This window comes from Rattus rattus, chromosome 1, assembly GCF_011064425.1.
Source record: "Rattus rattus isolate New Zealand chromosome 1, Rrattus_CSIRO_v1, whole genome shotgun sequence".
Lineage (NCBI taxonomy): Eukaryota > Metazoa > Chordata > Mammalia > Rodentia > Muridae > Rattus > Rattus rattus.
The window spans coordinates 47609720-47631952 of record NC_046154.1 but is presented as its reverse complement, the minus strand read 5'-3'; the positions used below and the strand labels follow the sequence as shown (position 1 = coordinate 47631952).

The 22233-nt window shown below is 42.0% G+C and overlaps 1 protein-coding gene across 1 annotated transcript; it reads left to right on the top strand.

The window, feature by feature from the left end:
* Positions 1 to 370: 370 nt before the first annotated feature.
* Positions 371 to 21607, top strand: Tmem59 (transmembrane protein 59). Its single transcript, XM_032900966.1, has 8 exons — positions 371 to 820; positions 6744 to 6849; positions 8689 to 8783; positions 11841 to 11993; positions 13757 to 13838; positions 14652 to 14733; positions 17982 to 18090; positions 20981 to 21607. Exons 1-8 carry the CDS (start codon positions 632 to 634, stop codon positions 21134 to 21136), a joined length of 972 nt encoding a protein of 323 aa, XP_032756857.1. The 5' UTR covers positions 371 to 631; the 3' UTR covers positions 21137 to 21607.
* The last annotated feature ends 626 nt before the right edge of the window (positions 21608 to 22233 follow it).

Below are 22233 nucleotides of genomic sequence, written 5' to 3'. Positions count from 1 at the left end.
ACAATACAGAAGCAGCTCCAGAAACCACTGTTCTGTGGTCAAAGAACCCCAACCACGTCCGTAAGGATCCCATCCTTCCCTTGCCCCCAGCACTCGGAGGCCTGGAAAGGGGTTATCCAATCACAGTTCGACTGAGACCCACCGGGAAAATCAGCCTGCCTACAGCTTGGTCTCTTGACCCTCCAGACCTCCAGCCGGACCACGCGTTGTAACTATTTTATACACTTCTTCCGGGGCCCAGTTCCTCGCTGGTGACTCGCAGGAACTACACTTCCCAGAACGCACTGGGAAGAGCCCGGAAGTTGTGGTTGAGGGAGGCAACACCCCTCTGCTCGCTCCCGGCCGCCGAGAACTACAGGCCCCAGTCAGCCTGGCACGGAGAAAGAGGCAGGCGCCGCTCTGAGCCCAGAGCTGAGATGGTTGGCCCGGTTCTCAAGCCCGCCCACGAGAGGTTTTCCGTCTCAGAGACCGGCCGGGAGGTAGCTGCTTGGGCGGGTCAGGGCGGAGCCAAAGAGCTCTCGGAGGCGGAAGCTCAGGTCGGAGGGGCGGGGAAAGGGGCTGGCCCGGAAGAAGGAGAAACACTGAAAAGAAAACAGCAACAATTCGGGCTGCTGTGACAGAGGGGAACAAGATGGCGGCGCCAAAGGGGAAGCTTTGGGTCCAGGCCCAGATGGGGCTCCCGCCGCTGCTGCTGCTGACCATGGCGCTGGCCGGAGGCTCCGGAACTGCAGCGGCCGAAGCGTTTGACTCGGTCCTGGGGGATACGGCGTCCTGTCACCGAGCCTGTCAGCTGACCTATCCTTTGCACACCTACCCGAAGGTAGGTAGGGCCCATCGATACCAAGTTCCCCTTATCCCTTGGTACCCCAGCTCGCGTCTTCCTATGTCGGTGTCAGCGCCGGGACCCTAGTGGTGAATCTGCGCTTCAGCTGCTCCCCCCTTGGTATAGCTGCAGTTTTCCTTGCTCCTGCTGTAATTGCCGGAAGTTTGTGCTGCAGGTCTCGATGATAGGCTGGGGGAGAATACAAAGATGCGAAATAGGCGAACCCTTGGGAGCCTGCGGGACCACAAGGGAGTATATCACTTGCTAGGGTGGATTGAAAATGAGCGGGGGTCCTGACCTACTAGCAACGCGGGGGTGGGGAGGAAGGCGCGGATGCATGCGTGCACAAAATATTGCCTTCCAGCCCGGATTTATTGCGCGCCTCTCTGGGACGAAGGGACGAAGCGCGTTCTGTTCCGCGAGTCGGAGAAGCCGACAATTCCTTTGAGGTCTGAAGTGTGAAGTCAGCCTCAGTAGTTATGAGACACACTAGAAAGGAGGACTTCCTGTCTGTGTTGAGTGAGTGTGTGCGAGACGCTGCCGCAGAAGACTGGATGCCTTTGTGAGGCAGCAGTTAGGGCTCTGTCTTCAAAAAAATAAAGTAAAATGAACGTCACTCGGTGCAGAAGATAAGGAATCAGTGGAGTGGATCAAGAAATTCGACTGTCCCACTGAAGACCTATGCTGTGTAGCTAGAAGAGGGACCAATTCCTACCCCTGGAACCTCCCCGCAGCCGCTGCCTAGCCTTTAATTCTGCCTCCTTAAGTTGTTTTTCAGTTTCTTATGAATTCTGTTTACTCAACATTCTAAATTGCTTGGTGATTCTCCCCACCCGTTTTCCATGTATAATTAGGGTTTATACCCCTCCCCACCTGGCCTTGTAAGGGCTTTCGCTGATGCTTGTGGTTTTTTTATCCTTGTTTTCTTTCGTCTTCTGTATGCTATTTGCTTAACCATTGTGGCTATCCGTCTTTGCCTTCTAAAGCTACAAAGTGGCTAGAATAGCAGTCCCAGTGACTTTAAAATGTTCCATATTGACAAATGCTTTCGTGCCTTTGAGATGAAAAATTGTAAATTCTGTACCTTTCAGCATTTTGTTCCCCTTACCTATCTGAGGGTCATCAGTTACAAGCAAAACAGAAAAGGCGCCACAAAATTGTAGTGGGACTAGCCTTAAATTTTCTAAGTTAGAAATTAATAAATAATCGGGAGAAATGAAGAGCTGGAATGATGGACACCTGTGATTATAGCCTGCTGGAGGCTGAGGTCAGAGGGTCATGAGTTTAAGGCTTGCCATGGAACAACCTTTGGGAATAAGAAGGTTTTTTTAGACTAAAGTCAATAAAGGCTCTCGTCATCAAAAGGTTCTACAGGGAAGTTCATCAGTATTGATTGGCCTAGAATTAGGCTAAGGTTTATGTTATTTTAATGTTTGGTTCCCTCTTTTAAAATTTTTCCTAGTAAATTTGTAGTGTAAGCCAGAATACTGAGAACATAAATAATTTGAAAGCCATGGATACCATGAATCTTTGGCTATTTCTGAGGTGTTTGTTTTTGAGACAGGATTTGCCTACAGTTCAGGTTGGTTGTTCAGTCTCAGTCTCCTGCCTCAGGTTCTCCAGTGCTCTGGGGTTACAGACGTGCACCATCACAAGCAATGCCTTAGGTATTATAATATTCACTAGTTGCTAAGAGTTGATGTGATACTGATAAGTCATTTTCACTAATTTATTAATGCTCTTCTTAACCAGAACTCCAAATCATTGGCTCCCTGTCTATCCTGGACTTCAATTTGTTTTGTTTTTGAGACAGGATCTCGGGTTGGCCTAGAACTCAGGGCAGTCCCCCTGCCTCACCCTCTGAATTCTAGAATTATACGCATTTTTAAGAGTGTTTGCTTGAGACAGTGTCTTGACATACAGTGCAAGATGATCATCCCAAGGGCTGAGATTATAGGTTTGCCCAACTGGACCCAGCTCAAAATTTACTTTCTTACTAGGCATGGTGGCACTCACCTTTAATCCCAGCACTCAGGAGGCAGAGGCAGGCAGATCTCTGAGTTTGAGGCTAGCCTAGTCTACAGAGTGAGTTCCAGGACTGTCAGGGATATACAGAGAAATTCTGTCTCAAAAACAAAAACAACAAAAAGGAAAAATTAAAAAAAAAAAAAAAAAAAAAAGAGGTCTTGGCCAAGATCCTATAACTAAGAAGTAGTGAGGTAGAAACGAGTCTTCAAGCTGGCTGCCCCATGCTATTGCCATCAAAGAATGAAGTTGTATTACAAATACTTCACTGGTTTCTAGAGGCCCTCATTGAGTTACTGTGCATTGCATTGCAGGCAAAAAGTGGTGCGTTAAATAGAAAGTAAATGAGCTATAAATCTCATGTTGTCTCTTCATCTAATAAGTGGCAGATAAAAATCTCATCTTAATTATTTATCATAAGGATATAAAATATTGGAAAGACATAGAGTAGATATTCTAAAATTAATATATTTTGCCCTTTGTTCTCAAAGATTTAGTTGTATGATGTCTGGGTTTAAATGTAAGGAGCATAAGGCATGTTGTCAATAACTAGTCTGTTACAGGACATGGGCTTCAGAATCGTGCAAGCCTGTGGTCCATTCAGGCTCCACTCTTAACTGTATTCCTGCTGGTCAATTAGTTTCTTAGAATTTAATTTTGTAAACTGTAGGAAAATCACATATTTGCAGAGCTAGCATGAAGATTGAAGATAATTTGATGCTTTCAGGGCACTGCCTAGCACAGCCAGAGGTAGCTATTTCTCCTCATACCATGCAGTCTGACTAGGTTTGTGCATGTTTTCATTTGTGGTACTGAGAAAGAGAATACTTAAAACCAGGCATGTGTCTCATGCATGTAGCCCAGTACTTGGGAGGCTGAGGTAGGGGGATTGCTGTGAATATGAGGTCAGTCTGGACTACAGAGCAAGACCAGTTACAAACAGCATTAGCCAAAACAGGGGAGAATAGGTAGATTGACTTAGCTAACTGAGGGTAAGAAATGTATATGAAAGCTATCTAGGGAGCATTGTTGTTAAAGGACCTTGAATTACTTAGCTGATATTATGATGAGAAGTACCCTTTTCTTGCTCCTGTTAGGAGACTATATTTTCTAAAAGCTTGTCAGTCACTTGAGATGCATAGAACTGAAGTGTTTACCATATTTGAATTTATGTTCTGTAAAATACAAAATGCTTGAACTAAGAATATGATTTTTTTTTTTGCTTTTAAAAAAATAGTATTTTCAATTTATGTGTATGTGTTTAGCCTGCATATCTGTCTCTACACCATACAAGTGCAGTGCTGGCAAACACCAGAAGGAGATACGGATTTCTTGGAATTAGAGTTACAGACTGTTGTGAGCTGCCATGTGGATGCTAGGACCTGAGATTTTTGTCCTCTGGAAGATCAGCCAGTGCTGCTAACTACTAAGCCACCTCTCCAGCTTTCTCTTTATAGGTGTTGTATAAGGGATTAAATGTTAACATATAGCCTGGCACACTGTGGGTGTTTATTGACTATGTTATTAATGTAATATACCAGCACAACATAATATGAATTTATAACGTTCCTAGTGTGTAAGATTAATGTGAGAGTATCCTTACTTACAACTTAGATGACGCTGAGAATCAGAGAGATTAGTAACTTTCCCAAGGCTGTACAGAGCAGTGGCAAGGCTGAGCTTTGGCGGTTGATTCCTGACCCACCAGACTTTCAGCATGCCATATGGTTTCCCGATGTTGGTTCTGGGTGTCTTTTGGGTTTGGTTTAACAAAAGAAAGCCTTCTGAGCTAGGTGTATTGGCACATATGAGCAACCCCAATATTCAGGAGCTGAAAAAGATGGGGATTAAGGGTTCCAGGCCAGTTTGGGATATAGAGAGAGTAAAATGTCATCTGATGTAGTTCGTGGTAATGAGCTCTTTACTGTGCGGTATAAGGAAATATGTGGCGCTCGAAAAACAGGACAATTCTTTTGCTGTTTTACAAAGCCTGTAAACTGTAAATGCTGAAAATGAAATGTAGTTTTGTTTTGTTTTTTACCTTAGCAATTAATGCAGTTAGAACTAAGGTCTCAAAATGTACCACCTCCAAACTTGTGTAATAAAACTTCATGTAGGACTTACAGCCGTGTCTTGATACGGGTCATTGCTGCTACATTAGCTTTGCTAATTCTGCTGCTGAAAAGAAATGCACACTACTGTATTAATAACTGGAATATGCGCATGCTTCTTCATTAGGTGCCCGACAGTGTGCACAGTGGATCACACATAAAGTTACAAGGACGTTATTATTTTTTTAAACACTGTATTCATCAAAGGAAAGAAAAGCTTGTTGATCTCATTGTTCATAGTCTCAGTATGCACTTAACCATTTTCTAAGCATGAAAAACTCTCCTAAGAAAAAAGGGGGAAAAAATTCTATTTTGATTTTTACATATAGTTCTCAATGCTTGTAATTAATATTTTCTACTTTTAACACATATTACTATAAAAGAGAAAATACTATTGTGATTGTTATTAGCACTAATATTTGTTAGGTACCTCGTGTGTCTCAGACATTTTGGTAAGATTAGCAGTCTCCCAGAATAGTGTCGTCTTACTTCATGATGAGGAAATTTGAGATTTCAGCAGGTAAAGTAGCTTGCACAGGCTTTGTTTTTGTTTTTTTAACCAGAAAAATGTGATTCTGACCTAGCCCATTGCAGTACCTGTTCCCGCATGTCACCCTGTTGCTCTTGTTCCTAGTCTCACTTAAAGTAAGCCAATTAAAAATTAAAATAAAAACCCTTGGGGGTGGAGGATGGCTCGGCGGTGAAGAGCACTTGCTGCTCTGGTAGAAACCCCAGGTTCTGTTCCCTGAGACCGTGTGGTTGCTCACAACCTCCTGTAAACTCCAGTACTGGGGCTCTGATGTCCTCTTCTGGCTTCCCCAGGCTCCTGTATGCACATGGGCTCCACATGCTACATACAAATTTTAAAAAAGTGTTTAACATATAAAAATCCTTCCACATGAATATTCGTGTAGATCCCTCGTCTTTGTTCGGCCTTTGTTTTGCCATTTGCTCTATGAAGCTGGTCCTGATACCTTTTGCTAATGAGCTGATGGTTATGCACTTGGTCACAGCAGAAACATGCCAGCGATCCCTGGTGCTTGCTAACTCCTTTCTGCCTCATGCAGGATTCTTATTGTCACTCTTAGTTCTATTTCCAGTTTTTCTACCTGTTTGTTGTGTCTACAGAATATGCTAAAAGGGTGATATATATTTAGCCACTTGGCTTTTTTCTTAGCATCTCTTTTAAAATAAGGAAATAGGGATGGGGCGTGGCTTAGTTATTAGGTTCTCAATGTTCAGTATCGCACAAGCCAGGCATGGTGGAATGAGAAATCCCAGCATTAGGAAGGTAGAGACAGGAGCTTGGAAAATACAAACTCAGGAACTGGAGAGATGGCTCAGGAATTAAGAGCACTAGCCGCTTTTCCAGAGAACCCACATTCCATTCCCAGCGCCCACGTGGCAGTTCACGACTGTCTGTAATTCTGGTTGGGGGGAGGGGGCAGGACTGATGCCCTCTTTTGGCCTCCATGGGCACTGGATGTAGGTAATGCACAGACACACTTACAGGCAAAATACATTAGATAAAAATATGTAATTCTTTAAAAACAAAAGCACAAGGTCATCATTTATTGCACGGGAAGTTAGAAATCAATCTAGTGTGGGAGAGCCCATGTCTCTAACTGAGTAATTCAAATTAGGAACTAAAACTTTTCCCTTTTAGTGCAAAACTTATTGTATGGTTTAAGACAAACACTAACTCTGCTTTCTTCTTGACCTTTTTTTCCGGCTGAAAGAGCATCTTATTTTTTGGTAATCTTCTTTGTTCTTGAATTTCCCAGGAAGAGGAGTTATACGCATGTCAGAGAGGCTGCAGGCTGTTTTCAATTTGCCAGTTCGTGGATGATGGAATTGATTTAAATCGAACCAAACTGGAATGTGAATCTGGTAAGAGACTATGCTAATGACATCAGCCATGCATAACTTTGGGGCTTTCTTGGAGTTGAGTTATGCTTTTTATGTATTTTCCTAGAAAAGAGAGACATCCTGTTTAAACTAGTCACCCACCATATTGTAATTATAAAATTAGAGTTTTCATAGATGCTGCTAAAAATGTCATGGGCTTTCATCCATCTGTAAGGAGACAGTGTTTATTTTGTGCTATGGATAGGATTCCTTTGTTTAGCTAGGCATTTGGTGAGACAAATGCAGAGGTGATTAGCCAGCTCATTCACCACACCTTCCCATGGATAGTATAATTTCCCTAAGCCTTTCCCTCAGGCGGCCAGTTGACAGAGCTCCAAGGTTTTTACTGAATTGGCCTTTGACTCTGAAGTGTTTAGAGTGTTCTTTATCAGTCCTGCCAGTGACAATAACCGGAGGCTGTCACCACTCTTAACCACTCTTCTTACCTTTTAGTGAAAGAGATGCACTTGGGGTTGGGGATTTAGCTCAGTGGTAGAGCGCTTGCCTAGCAAGTGCAAGGCCCTGGGTTCGGTCCTCAACTCTGGGGAAAAAAAAAGAAAAAGAAAAGAAAGAAAGAAAAAAAAAGAAACCCGCTTAATGAAAGAAACCTACAATCAGGACACAAGGAACATTTGACTTTGTAAAGAACTGTAATGGAATCTTGTCTTTTTTGCAGCATCCTCAGTGTGGCAGGACTCAACTGTCCCCTGAGGTAGCCCTCACACACTCTTCTGTGATATTGTGAATTATTTTTATGGTTCAGGCTCCTTTTCACTGGCCATCGTTGTATATTCATAGTGCCTTGTTGGTTTATCTAAAGCTTCTGAGAGGTACATTACTTATCTGAGTGGAGAAGAAGATAAAGTTGCTGTGGTGGTGAACTGTTAAAGAAATGAGCGTAAACTAAAGGATGTGAGTGTATCCGGTAGAATCCGTTTCAGCTGTTTCTTGTCCTAGGAGTGCTGAAGATTGAACCCAGGACCTAGTGAATGCCAGGCCAGTGTTGTGTCCCTGAACTACAGCCCCAGCCCTACTCCAGCCTTTAAAATTCCCCATTTCAGAACATTTGCTAGTTCCATTTTCTTAGAATTTAGCATAATAGACTGATCGGCCTACCCCCCACCCCCTTGCCAACTCAACTGAACAATCCCAAATACTTATATGAATAACTATCACACATCGTTTCATTCTTATAGTCTTTCCATTTCAGACTTCCAGAAATCAAACTAGGCCCAGCGGCACAAGTCTGTATTCCCAGTCATTTGGGAGGCTGAGGCAGGAAGGTTAAAGGCTTGTCTGGACTGCAGAGTGAGTTCATAGACAATCTGGGCAACTTGGGGAGACCTTGTCTCAAAATAAAATAAGAGCTAGAGATATAGCTCAATGGTTGAATACTTGTCTAGTTCTTACAAGGCCTAGGAAAAAAATGGAGACTTAGAAAAATCAGCGGTCAGAGGTGTTTAGTCCCTCAGTCCAGATTGAAGACTACTTTCAGTGGCATCATAAGGACATCAAACTATTTCTTCCCTCTCCACAAACTTTTAAGCTGTGAGAATACTTTATGTGAATGTCATCATATAGCCAGAGCCAGGTATGAAATTAATAGACTCGTTTACGAGACATTGAACTTGTAGGAGAGAGATGAAAGAATTCTGTTAAAGTATTTTCTGCTTTTGCCAAGTTTGGCCGCTCATGGAGAAGAAATACTGGTGTGTCTTTGTGTCTCTGCAACCTTAGAAGTATGCCAGATCTTTCTCTTTTGCAGCCTTTGTCTTTTCCACCCTCCTCCTCTTTCTAAGAATTGGCCGTTTCCTCTTTCAGCGTGCACAGAAGCGTATTCCCAGCCTGACGAGCAGTATGCGTGCCATCTCGGCTGCCAGGACCAGCTGCCATTTGCTGAACTGAGACAAGAACAAGTAAGAGACAATCCCCTCCTTCCAGGCTGCCTGCTTCTGTGCTCCGTCCGACTTGCTTACTCCACATGGTCATTGCCAGTGTGGTCTTATTTTACTGTTTGATTCGATACGTACTTTCCAGCCATCAAAATTATGTTTGCAGATAGAAAAGTTACTAGAATACTTTCTAAAAATATTTTTCTGTAAAACATTATATCCATAATCTCATCTTGTTTTTTCTCACAGTCCAGTAAGAAGACACCTCCATTTTTTTCCTTATTTTAATTGGATATTTTATCTACAAGGAAACTTCCATTTTAAATGTACAAAAAAAAAAAAAAAAAAAAAAAAAAAAAAGCAAACCCAAACCCAAAAACCCCTAAATTGGCTAAGAGAAGATGGTATTGGAGTCCCTCTCTCCATCCCCTTTGCTACTGGAATCACATCAGCATCATCTGTCGTTCCCGTTGCTCAGTTAACTCTTAGACTGTTTTTCTGCGCTAGCCCTTTCTAATCCTTTCTTTCTCCTGGGTCTGGATATCTTTCTTTCCAAATGGAAATCTTGTCATCTTCCTACCTTACATAATTCAGTAGTTCACAATTACACACAGGGTTGAGTACCAACTGCCTCTTAGAGCTTAGCTCCCAAGAGCCTCTACAATCTCATCTCTGAAAGTTGCTTACTCCTTGGGATCTCTGTCCTGGGGAAAGGATCTTATTTCTATTATACATTCATTCCAGTTTTTCGAGACAGGGTTTTTCTGTATAATAACTCTGGCTGTCCAAGAAATTGCTTTGTAAATCAGTCTGGCCTTGAACTCACAGAGATTCCCCTGTCTCTGTCTCCCAAGTGCTACAATTAAAGGCATGCACTACCACGCCCTGCTGGATCTTAAGTGTTAGGAAAAAATGTTTTTAATTAATTATTTTTTAGACAATAATTTTTCAACTTTGGGCATGAGCAATATAGTCTGTATGAAACTCCAGGTACAGGTACAGTGTTTACAACTCTGTGCTTCATACTCGACACCTGTGCTCATGCTCCCCTGGAGCATCGCCTTCCTCCACTGTGCAGCTAGGGTACTCATACTGAGGTATGTTATATGTGTACAAGGGTGTGCAAGTGACTTTTGTTAATATAAGCATGTAAAGCTCATCTTCTTTCCCTATATGATATTCCATATGGATGCATCATGGTGTCAGTAGCCCCTTGTTTGGGGGTTGGTTTTTGGTTTTTTTTTTTTAAGCAAGATCTCACATAGTCCAGGTTGGCCTTGAACTAGGTATGTAGATGAGGGGGCCTTGAAGCTCCTGATTCTCTCTCCCCCTTGATTTTAGAGTTACAGGGCTGAGCTATCACACCCAACTAGAGCATCGTCTTGCTAGTGAACATGACGTTTCTTCTGATGTTTCTCTTTTATAAGTGTTACATATTTCATACATTTGTGAGTATATCTATATAATAAGAACATAATGAGTATATCTATAAAATAAGAACATATGAGAGTATATCATAAATTAAGAACATAGGATTAGAATTGCTAAAGTTTGTGCAGTTCTAATTTTGAGAAATAGAGCAAAATTGTCCTCCATTGCAATTTGTAGAAAATTTTTAATTTGACAAATAATGCACATATTAAAAGAAATCCACAGGCTGGAGAGATGGCTCAGTGGTTAAGAGCACTGGTTGCTCTTCCAGAAGTCCTGAGTTCAATTCCCAGCGACTACATGGTGGCTCACAACCATCTGTAATGGGATTGGATGCCCCTCTTCTGGTGTGTCTGAAGACAGCTACAATGTATCCTATACCTGAAATAAATAAATAATTCTTTAAAAAAAAAAAAGAAAAGAAAAAGAAATCCACACTTCTAACTTCAGTGACTTTTAGAATAAATTGCAGTTGCACAACCATCATCACTATCTAATTCCAGAGATTTCCATCACCCCAGAATAAATCTCACACCCATTAGCAATTGCTTTCCCCCGGTTTGCAGTAGGTTTCCCTCCTTTCATATGCACGCTGCCCTGTGCTAATCCCTTTCCTAATTAAAGTATTCTGACTAAACACAGGTGCACATTGACGATTGAAATAGATATGTGAGTAGACATGCTTGCAACCTCAGCTTTCAGGATGCTAACTAAGCCTGGAGGATTGCAAGGGGGAGGCTAGCCTGGGCCACATAGCAATACCTTATCTCAAAAAATGAAAACAGAAACACCTGGTCTCTGATCTCTTCAAATTTGTAGCCTCAAGATATTTATAGATATACTCATTATGTTCTTATTATATAGATATACTCACAAATGTATGAAATATGTAACACTTATAAAAGAGAAACATCAGAAGAAACATCATGTATACTTTTGAGTGGACTTGTGATAGGTCTCATAGCTACTATATGGGGAAACTGGACCCTGAGTACAGGTTGTCCTACTCTAAAGCTGTCCTTTGCTTTGCAGTGGCTCTTATGGTGTGTCTCCTGATGTCACATGAGCCAACACTATCCCTAGAGCTCAGTAGTTTGCACCCTAAGTCTGTGCCCCAGGGTCAGAGCCACTTAGTAAGTTAAGAAGTCAGAACTGGGTTGAGCGAGGTTGCGTCAGCTGGTGTTAAAATCTTGTCAGCAGCACCCATCACTTAAATTAATACCACAGAATACCAGTCAGCTTTCAGTGCAACCAAGTCTCATGTTTTCTGCGTACATTTTTGCCTTTGATGTTCATTAAGACATGATTTTCCCTCCTGGGAATATTAAGGGTAAGAATGATATGATTTCTCCTTTCCCATTCAAATTTCTTTTAATGAGATCTTAAGAGTTTCCATGTTGGGGGCTTGGCTCAAAGCCTGTTAGCCTGATAGAAGTCGTGGGTTGTGTATGAGTGTTTGAGTTTGGGTAGCCTGCCATGTTAGCTTTACCATAGTTGATCAGCAGCAGCAGCAGGGTGGAGTCTGATGCTGGTGGTTGTGACTGTTCGTGAAATTATCTATACCCTCTCCCGGCAAGGTTTGTTCTCTTGAGTACACACATCATAAATAAAATATTTCTTTTTCCTTAAACACTTTCCTTGTTTGTTTAGCTCATGTCCCTGATGCCAAGGATGCATCTCCTCTTCCCTCTGACTCTGGTGAGGTCCTTCTGGAGCGACATGATGGACTCCGCACAGAGCTTCATAACCTCTTCATGGACTTTTTATCTTCAAGCTGATGATGGAAAAATAGTCATATTCCAGGTGACAACTGTGTTGCACACATTGACCTAAATACAACAATGGGCGCTGTCCGTGTCTTACATAAGGGCCTTGGCATAGAACCATGTAATCAGTCACCTAATGCTTTTGTCAAATGCTGCTGCTTAACTGGCCTTGTGGAGACCCTGAGCAGCAGGACGCAGTGTAGTCACCTTTCCTTCTTGCCTTGAGGCCTTACCTCAAGCTTAGTGGTTATTTGGTCTTCTTGGTTTGACTAACTTGGAAAATGAGAAATTTAGATAGGAAGGTAATACCATATACCTTGAACATAAATAGTGGCATATAACACAGACACTAGAAAAGTGTTAATGATACAATAGGAAGTTTATGTGTTTTCCTCTAGCTGCCTGTAAGAACGTGATACAGATGCATTTGCCCTCCAGGGAGGTAATTTTCCTCTTGTCTAGAAATTGACTGTGTGATAAGATGTTAACAAGTGCTAATACAGAAAGTTCTATATAGTCTTAGAGTGCCTATGAGGAGTTATCCAGGATTCTGAGAATGCTACTATTTGGGGATGCTAAATCTCATAATATGAAATGACATTGCATTTACATATAACCTACAAACTCCCCCCTGTGTAGGTAGTTATGGGTCATTTAATAATATAGTATTCTTGAACTGAGATGCTACAGTATTACTCGGTGGGGATGTCATTACAGTATTGCTGTCACAGTGCGTGACTGCGCTTTAAATCACCCCTGAGTTGTTTGTGAAATCTGCACAAATAATTGTTATGATGTAGTTTAATGATAATGGAGATGCCTGTGCCCACTCAGTACAGATCCCCCCAGGAGTGGTTCAGTTACAGACATGAAGTGCAGTGACATAGAACCCATGGGTGTAGAGAGCTGACTGGTTTCTGAAGCTCTAAACAGTGTCGTGAGGTTGTATCACCCCTGCTTCTTGGTGAGGAAGCTAAGCACCCAGCTTTCCTAGAGTCGTGCTGTTGGTTACTAGTAATGTGATATTCAGCTCAAACTCAGGGCATTTTAGGCTCCACACCCATAGTGCATCCTGACATCCTATTTTCTTCATTTCAGTAAGTTCCTCATCTATATCAGTCAGCAGGTTGCATTGTGACACTATCTAGCTCTCACGTAGTAAGCCACGGCTTTAAGCATTATTATAGTGGTTTACCATATGGCTACTTTGTGTTCCTAGCATTATCCTATGTTTGGGTCCTCTGCACTTAATTTGATGGCAATAAAACACAGTGTCTTCTTATATTTATGGATAAGTTCTGTGTCCTAAAGCTACATACACAAAAGCATCCTCAGTGGATGAGGGATTCTCTTTCTCTCAAGTCTATGTCAGCTTGAGTGTAACTTGGATGAAGAAAGTCCCTTTCCAGAGGCTCAGAGATATGAGGTGTAGAATGCATGCCTGTAGTGTGTCAGAAGCTTGGCGTTAGGAAGGAACAGAATGTTCCAGATGAGAAAAGAGTTCGTATGTACAATATGTATTTGGTTAAAATATATTATATCCAGGATAATATATAATATATATTTGGCTAAAAATTTAAGCATTTAAATTTAAGCATTTATTATTTAAGTTATTTCTGATCAACTAAAATCGGAATTCATTTTTACCAGCTAAATAATATTGAAGTATTGTGGTTGATGTGTTTTATCTGTTCTGTTTTTCAATTTGAAGTTTGATAGTATGGATGGTGTGTTCTAGAACTTGTTACTAAGAACAGCGTCTGAGGTATGAATGACATAATGCTTTCCTCATCATTTTAGTCTAAGCCGGAAATTCAGTATGCACCGCAGTTGGAGCAGGAGCCTGCAGACTTAAGACAGTCATCGTTAAGCAAAATGTCCTGTAAGTTTTATTCGAAGTAGATGGTTAAACCTTAGCTGTCAGATCTGTTGTAATTGCCCACTCTGACTTCCAGTGCACTGGTTCTGGTTCCATCTACCTGGGGGTTTGCACTTCTAATGAGTTCCACATCCTGGTAATGCTGCTAGCATGGGGACCATGCACTCTTCTAAACCCCATTTCAAAGCTTCCAATGTGAACTAACAAAGTAGTGTGTTTTTTCCCAATAAGCCTAATCGTGATACTACCTTAAAAGTGTGAGTTCCCTATTCTCTTTTTTATTTCCATGCTAGATACGAATTTTAAATCATAGGAACATCAAAGATCAGGCTAAAACAGTTTATCTTTGATGATGTTCTACCTGCCATCTTTTACTTGTTGATGTAGTTAATTTACAGGTTTTACTGTTGAGTGGGAATGAATAGATAATGCTAGCATGGACTGTTTTAATTAGGATAGACTAAAACAAATTCTGTTACTCAAGTTCACGTGTAACTCAACAAGAACATCAGTACCAAACACATGTGATCCAGGCATGATAACACACACCTTTAATTCCAGCATTTAGGAGGCAGGGGCAAGCAGATGGCCGTGAGTTCAAGGCCACTCTGGACTACAAAACAAACAACATTTAAAAGTAAGGCAGGAAATTCATAATATGGTACAATACTTATTTGATTTTGATGTGTCAGAAGAATTTTAACACTTAGAATGTGTCAGAGCCCACTCACAGAAACTCCCTGCGGGATGTACATACTAGGAGAGAGTGAGACTGGCACTCAGACATTCATTCAACTCCGTGCTTTCTCATTTCAGATCTACAGATGAGAAGCTCCCAAGCACACAGGAACTACCTGGAAGATGAAGAAAGCGATGGCTTTTTAAGATGTCTGTCTCTGTATGTGTGTCTTCTTAGTGTATTCACCAAAGATAAAGTCTGGTTCATGCCAGTCATTCTGTTTGCCATTTTTAGTTCGTTCTATCTATCTATCTATCTATCTATCTATCTATCTATCTATCTATCTATCTATCTATCTATTTATTTTTAAGATTTATTTATTATTGCCTACATGCATACCTGCAGGCCTGAAGAGGACACCAGGTCCCATTACAGATGGTTGTGAGCCACCATGTGGTTGCTGGGAATTGAACTCAGGACCTCTAGAAGAGCAGTCAGCGCTCTTAACCTCTGAGCCATCTCTCCAGCCCCCTGTTTGCCTTTTTTTTTTTTTTTTTTTTTTTTTTTTGGTTCTTTTTTTTTTTGGAGCTGGGGACCGAACCCAGGGCCTTGCGCTTCCTAGGCAAGCGCTCTACCACTGAGCTAAATCCCCAACCCCCTGTTTGCCATTTTTTAAATTAGAAGTTTAATAGTTAAAAAGTGAATTTTTTTTTCAACTTCCTTTCCAAATTTGTACTTTTGAATAATTAGTCTGATGAAGGTAATATTACTGCTTTCTAAATAGACATATACTTATACAGTGGGATATGGTATGCTATTTTAATACGTGTATGCCTCATGTAATAATCACACAGGATAATTAGCATATGTAGTACCTTAGACATCTACATTTCTTTGAAATCACAATGAAAATCCTCTCTTGTAGCCATTTTTTTTTTAAGATTTATTTATTTATTTTGTATATGAGTACACTGTAGCTGTTTTCAGACACACCAGAAGAGGGCATCAGTTTAGTTTAAGGATTGGTTTTATGTGCACGCACAAATATGCAGTTAGAAGAGATAGGTACGGACTAGGAAGATTCTTAGGAGGAACAGGAGAACTGGGAGGCACCAGTGACGGCTGCCTTATGCCCCCTCCAAGGAAGGATGGCCAGGCATTCTGATGGAGTGGAGAGGGTTTGATCAAAGTGTACATCTCATCATAGGAGTGCCTCCATGAGCCCTCCCAATAAAGCTGCAAGCCATTATGCTTTACAGTACATTGTTCTGGGGGGAGCCAATCTGGTTGAGTGTGACACTGCAGTGAAATATTTAAGTTGTATTGAGAGAGAGACTCTGTGTGTGTGTGTGTGTGTGTGTGTGTGTGTGTGTGTGTGTGTAGCTTGTGGGAGTTGGGTCTCGCCTTCACTGTGGGAGTTGTGAGGATTGGACTCAGGTCATCAGGCTTGGCAGCAAGCATCCTTGCCAGCTAAGTAATCTCACTGGATCTGACCTAACAATTTAAAAGTAATCTTTGAATGTTTTACTTAGAAAATAGCTAACTTTTAACCAGAAGTTTATTCTCTAGAAGTTTCTGTGTACAGATATGGGTTATTATAATATACTCTATATTTGAAAGAGAAGTATATATAAAGAGTGTCAGGAGCAATCCTGCATATAATGAGTATAGGCCGGAGAGCTGTGAGCAGGAAATTATGGGCCAGATCAGGACAATGGGCAGGGAAGTCAGGAGGTCATGGAGATGATTGGCATCTACAGGATCTACTGTGCTTTGCTATGGGGGTCTAGGAAAAAGATACACTTGGAGATGCACCCCAGTTTTCTGTCTGTACTAGTTGCTGCAGTCCAGATATCAGATCTGTCCTCACCCATGGAAGTGAGTTCCTTAGGTCCAGAGAGGATGAACCATGCAAAGGAGAGTGAATGCTTTTATTAACAACATTTCTTACTCTGCTACTTTTTAAAAATTGGAATATTTGAAATTTAGCATCAAAGTACAATTGCACACTTTCTAGAGTCTACTTCTTTTTTTTTTTTTTTTTTTTTGGTTTTTTTTTTTTTGGAGTTGGGGACCGAACCCCGGGCCTTGCCTTTCCTTGGTAAGCGCTCTCCCCCTGAGCTAAATCCCCCGCCCCGCGTCTACTTCTTTTAAAGTAAACATAAAAATATTTTATTTGATTATGGGTGTGTATGTCACAGAACCACACAGCAATCAGAAGACAATTCTTCCTTTTTCAATTATTTTCCTGGAATCAAGCTCAGCTTATTCTCCAAGACCCACGTCCCTCTTTTGTTAGGAGACAAACAGTGAGTGGCACGCCATTTCCTTAGGCTGCGACAAAAAGTGAATGGATTACTGGCGATCTACAGTATAGGTCCTTTGACCATGAATGAACACATGGGAATTAGGGATTGTCACAGACTTTGAGAGTCCGAAATGCCCTCCTATGTAGCCAGACTTTGCTACTTTTTGGGTTTTTCATTTTCCTACCCTTTATCCCCACGCCCTATTCCATCCCCTATCACCGGATAGGAGAGAAAGGAGGAGAGAGGAGAAAGAAATAGAATTCTCTGAATGAATTTCTTTCCTTTTGTTTCTTCTTTGAGCTACTAACAAACTACAACCCCTCCTACCAACCACCAACCCCTCCCCTCGGGGCCCTAGCATTTATGTACCCTCTGAAAAGTTTGCAGATTCCAAACATCACGTGACCACAGAGACTACCTGCAGTTGGCAAAATCATGCCTTGGCTAGAGCATGAGAAAAAACAAATAATCATTTCATAACTTACCTTAACTTTTAGGGGTATTTTATTAAATGAGTATTATTGCAATAGCCTACAAATTAAAAAAAAAAAACATGTTCAGTTTTTAGGATACTTGCTTGCTTTTTCTAATTTAGTAAGTAGAATGTATTCTCCAGGTTCGGTGGTCCAAACTTGTAATCCTAGCGAGGTAGGAAGGCAGGAGCTTCAGGCCAGCCTATCACACACCAAGTTTGAGGCCTGCCTCAAAAATAAATAATTAAAATGCCCTGGACAGTAACTTGATGGGAGTTGTTTTTGATTTTGTGGGTTTGTTGTTGTTGTTTTAGAATAGGCTCTTACTGTATAGGCCTGACTGTCCTAGAACTTATTATGTAGACCAAGTTGTCCTGGAACTCAGAGATCCATCTGCCTCTGCCTCTGGAGTGCTGGGATCAAAGGTGTGTTTCACTAAGCCCAGCAATTTGAGGAAATTTTGTAAGTGTAGTAGGAAGTCTATATGTCTGTTTTCATCATTATTAATTATTATTGTAATAGTTATTTAGCCATGCTACAGACATCCTAGACATAGAGGGAAGAACATCAGCTCATCCTAACAAACTAGATATAATAAATAGGTTCGTTAACTAGTTCTGAAGACAGTGCAGAGTTCAGTATTCTGTGTGAAGGCAGTGTGACTGACTGCCATGATGTTTTGCAGTAACTCTGGGTGGATTTTAACCACAACTCTGGTGCTCTCGGTGATGGTGTTGCTCTGGATCTGCTGTGCAGCTGTGGCTACAGCCGTGGAGCAATACGTGCCCCCTGAGGTGAGTATGTGCCCCCCTGAGGTGAGTGGGCTTTAACCCTTGGGCTACCTAAAGCCAGAGCCCCTTGAATAACCAATTTAAGTGCCCGCTTAACTAGAAAAATAAGGCCCTGCTGATAGAATGAGAGAGTTTTTTGATGGTGTTACTCAGGTGAGATTGGCCTGTATGAAAACCACAAGTTTGTAAGCCCAGCCACAGTGGCTTCCATGGGCCCTGACATGTATCTGTTGATGGGCTTGAGCACAGCACCATCACTGCTGCTCTGAGACTGAAGAGAACTGCTGGCCCTGCTCTCTAAGCTGGGATGTGAGAGAGGGCTTGTGCAGCCACTTAAAGTTATGAATTGCCATAAATATTGTTTTAGAGACTAAGAAACCAGTCCTTGATTCTGAGTTTCTCTGTTCTGGTAGCTAACCTCAAAGAGATTATGACCTTGTTCCTTAGTAATTAAAATTTAACTGGCTCAAGAGACAGTTGTTAAGGTAAAGAATGTTGTTTGGGGAAAAGCTGTAATTTGCTGATTTGCCTTAGTTTCCAAGAAAAGAAAGTTACTTATATAATTAAATGTGGGATAATGTCTGTTGACATCAAATCCAACCGAAACAAGCGAGAGTTCTGTGTGTCTACAATACCACAGGAGAAGAGCAAAGAGGGAAATGCAGTAGGATGTATAGTGAGTCACTGCATGGTACCACAACCAAAGGGCCTGGAAACTGGGTCAGGATGCTAGCTAGCACTGACGTCATTCTTTAAGACTTGCAGAGCATTTTCTCGAATGTCAACCCAGTATTCACCAACATCCTACTGTGTGATTTTCCTCCTCCTTGTTTGCTTTTTGAAACAAGTTCCAAGATGGCATTACAGGCCAGCACTACCATCTGTGACTCCTTTTTACTTTAATTTTATGTTTATGGGTGTTTTGCCTTTATGTATATATGCACACCGTGTGTGTACAGTGCTCACAGGGACCAGAAGACTAGAGTCCCTGGAACTGAAGTTACAGATGGTTGTTAGCCACTAAGTGGATGCTGGCAGTCAAACCCAGGTCTTCTGGAAGAGACCCCTTAACCACTCATCCTCTCTCCAGCCCACGTGCCTGACCCACAGCTGCTCCTAACCTACTTTATATATGCATAAGAAAATCTAGGCAGTGTTGCAGGGATTGCTTACCTGTGGAAGCAGTAAAGCTGGAACGAAGTTCATGGTAGATGTTTGTTTTGATGTGAGCTTTCAGTCTAACTCAAAGCCTTTGATCTTTGTGTCTTGCCTGGAGTCATGAGCCAGGCCTCGGGACTAGACCCAGCACCCACTCTGACTCTGGGAAAATGGCCACCTCTTGACGGGTTTCTCACTTTGCCCTCTCTTCTCCTCACTTGATTGGGAAGTACTTGTTGGGATGGTCTCACATAACAATTCCTCCACCTTAGATAACTTTTTTTTTTTAAGATTTATTTATTTGTTTCATGTATGTGAGTCCACTGTAGCTGTCTTCAGACACACCAGAAGAGGGCATCTGATTTCATTACAGATGGTTGTGAGCCACCATGTGGTTGCTGGGAATTGAACTCAGGACCTCTGGAAGAACATTCAGGGCTCTTAACCACTGAACCATCTCTCCAGCCCTAGATAACTCTTTTTTTTTTTTTTTAAGATTTTTTTTTTTTTTTTTTTGGAGCTGGGGACCGAACCCAGGGCCTTGCGCTTGCTAGGCAAGCGCTCTACCACTGAGCTAAATCCCCACCCCGATAACTCTTTTAAAGTCGTATTTTCTGTGCGTATGTGTACCTTGAATTTATATGCTCTGTGTATATAGGAGCCCATGGAGGCTGGAAGAGGGCCTTGGATCCCCTAGAACTGGAGTTCAGGTGGTTATGAATGGTCATGTGGCTGCTGGGAACTGAACCCAGGGCCTGTGCAGTAGAGCTCTCTCTCAACTGCAAAGCCTTCTCTCTAGCATGACTTGATTTTTCTCTTTTGTTTTGATTGTGTAATTCTGAGACAATTTCTCCATTTTTTTTAAGTTCTTTGGGATCGCCTCATATTTTAAATTTTTAAAAATTTAACTTAATTTTACATGTATGTGTGTGCCTGCTCATCTATGTGTGGACCTTGTGCACACAGGACCTACAGTGACCAGAAGACAGTATCAGGTCTCCTACATAGGTAAAGGCAGCTCCAAGTTGCCCAGCATAGCTGCTGAGAGCTGAACCCAGGTTCTGCAAAGCTGCAAGCTCTTAGCCGCCGACCTGTCTGCAGATCCTGCCGCCTCAGTGTCTTACTGAGCACAGCAGCATGAGGAAGTGTATATATTCAGGAGGATCTTTCTACTAGTGTTAGAATGTTTCCGTTTAAAGCAGTGCGTGTCATTTTCCTGGTATGACAAGTTAGACACCTGCAGCAAATCATTTCCTAACTGAATAGGAGACTTAGGGTCATAAACTTGGTCACTTGAGACATCTACCAAAACTCCAGAACAAAAGCTCTTAATATGGCCATGTTAACTTCAGTTAAACCAAACCACGTTTACCTGCTACTCGTTTGTTTGCCTCTAAGGATTAAGTTAGGACGTGTGGGAACACTCCCTCCGGCTATGTCCACGAGACTGATCCTCATCCATAAACATTCTCCAGTCTCAGAGATACAGATGGAATTTCTCAAACCAAATATCCATAGATCGGTCGTGTGTTTGTTTTGTGTTTTCTGTTTTCAGACTGTATTCTACTGCGTGGCCCTGGCCAGCCTGCAGCTTGCATGGGGCCTCCTTCCTCTGCCTCCCGAGCACCGGAATTCACGAGCCGTTCAGCTCAGAGATTGAACTGTTGCCTGGAAACTTAGGTGGAGAGATTCCTGAGTGTCCAAGTTAATGGCGTGTGCTGATTTTTCTTTACAGAAGCTGAGTATCTATGGTGACTTGGAGTTTATGAATGAACAAAAGCTGAGCAGATATCCAGCTCCTTCCCTCGTGGTTGTCAGGTCTCAGACTGAAGAGCACGAGGAGGCGGGGCCCCTGCCCACCAAGGTGAATCTTGCTCACTCAGAAATCTAAGCTTTTTTAAAAAGTGTTGTCAACACATAAACTTCCATTCCTCATAGAGCTTTTTAAAATTGTTTCATTGGACATAGGCCTTAAGAAATCACTATGAGATGCAAATAAAGTGACCCGACCCTGGGAAGACTTTATTTGCTGTGACTTTACCTGTATTTTTCTAGTCGTTTGAGATGGACATTGGGTTGTATTTCATTTTACTAATACCTGTAGCTACTTTGTTAGTTGCCTTGGTTTTGGTTTTTTCCTCTCTTAGCCAAATTCTATGAGCTGATCATTGTTGCCCCGCCCCTGCCATGACCCCGTCAGTCACCTCACTTAAGCTGAAAACTTAGGATGTGATGCTTCTGCCCGGAAATGGCCTCCAAACTGTACTCTGAATTATAGCAGAAAATGTTATTTAATGACACTACATTTTCAGTTGTATTGAATTGAAATCATTAAAATTTATTTGAATAATTATGTACTGAATCTTGAGTGTTGAGCTTTCTTGTCCTTCCCTGTCCCCCTTTCCCAGTGCAGGGAGTCGTGAGTTGCTGTGCGTCTGCTGTTCAATGCTAGGTGAAAGCAAACAACGGCCTTCTCGGGAGAGGCATTGGTGTGATTTTCTAAAGTGTGTGTGTGTGTGTGGTGTGTGTGTGGTGTGGTGTGTGGTGTGTATGGTGTGTATGTGGTGTGTGTGTATGGTGTGGTGTGTGTGTATGGTGTGTGTGTGGTGTGTGTGTGTGTGTGTGTGTATGGTGTGTGTATGGTGTGTGTGGTGTGGTGTGTGTGTATGGTGTGTGTATGTGTGTGGTGTGTGTTATGTGGTGTGTGTATGGTGTGTGAGTATGGTATGTGTGTATGGTGTGTGTGTGTGGTGCGTGTGGTGTGTGTGTGGTGTGTGTGTGTGTGGTGTGTATGTGTGTGGTGTGTGTGTGGTGTGTATGTGTGGTATGTGTGTGTGTATGTGTGTGGTGTGTGTATATGTGGTGTATGTAATATGTGGTGTGAATATATGTATGTGGTGTATATGTGTATGGTGTGTATGTGTGTGGTGTGTGTATGTGTGTGTGTGTGTGTGTGTGGTGTGGTATTGTGTGTGTGTGTGTGTGTGT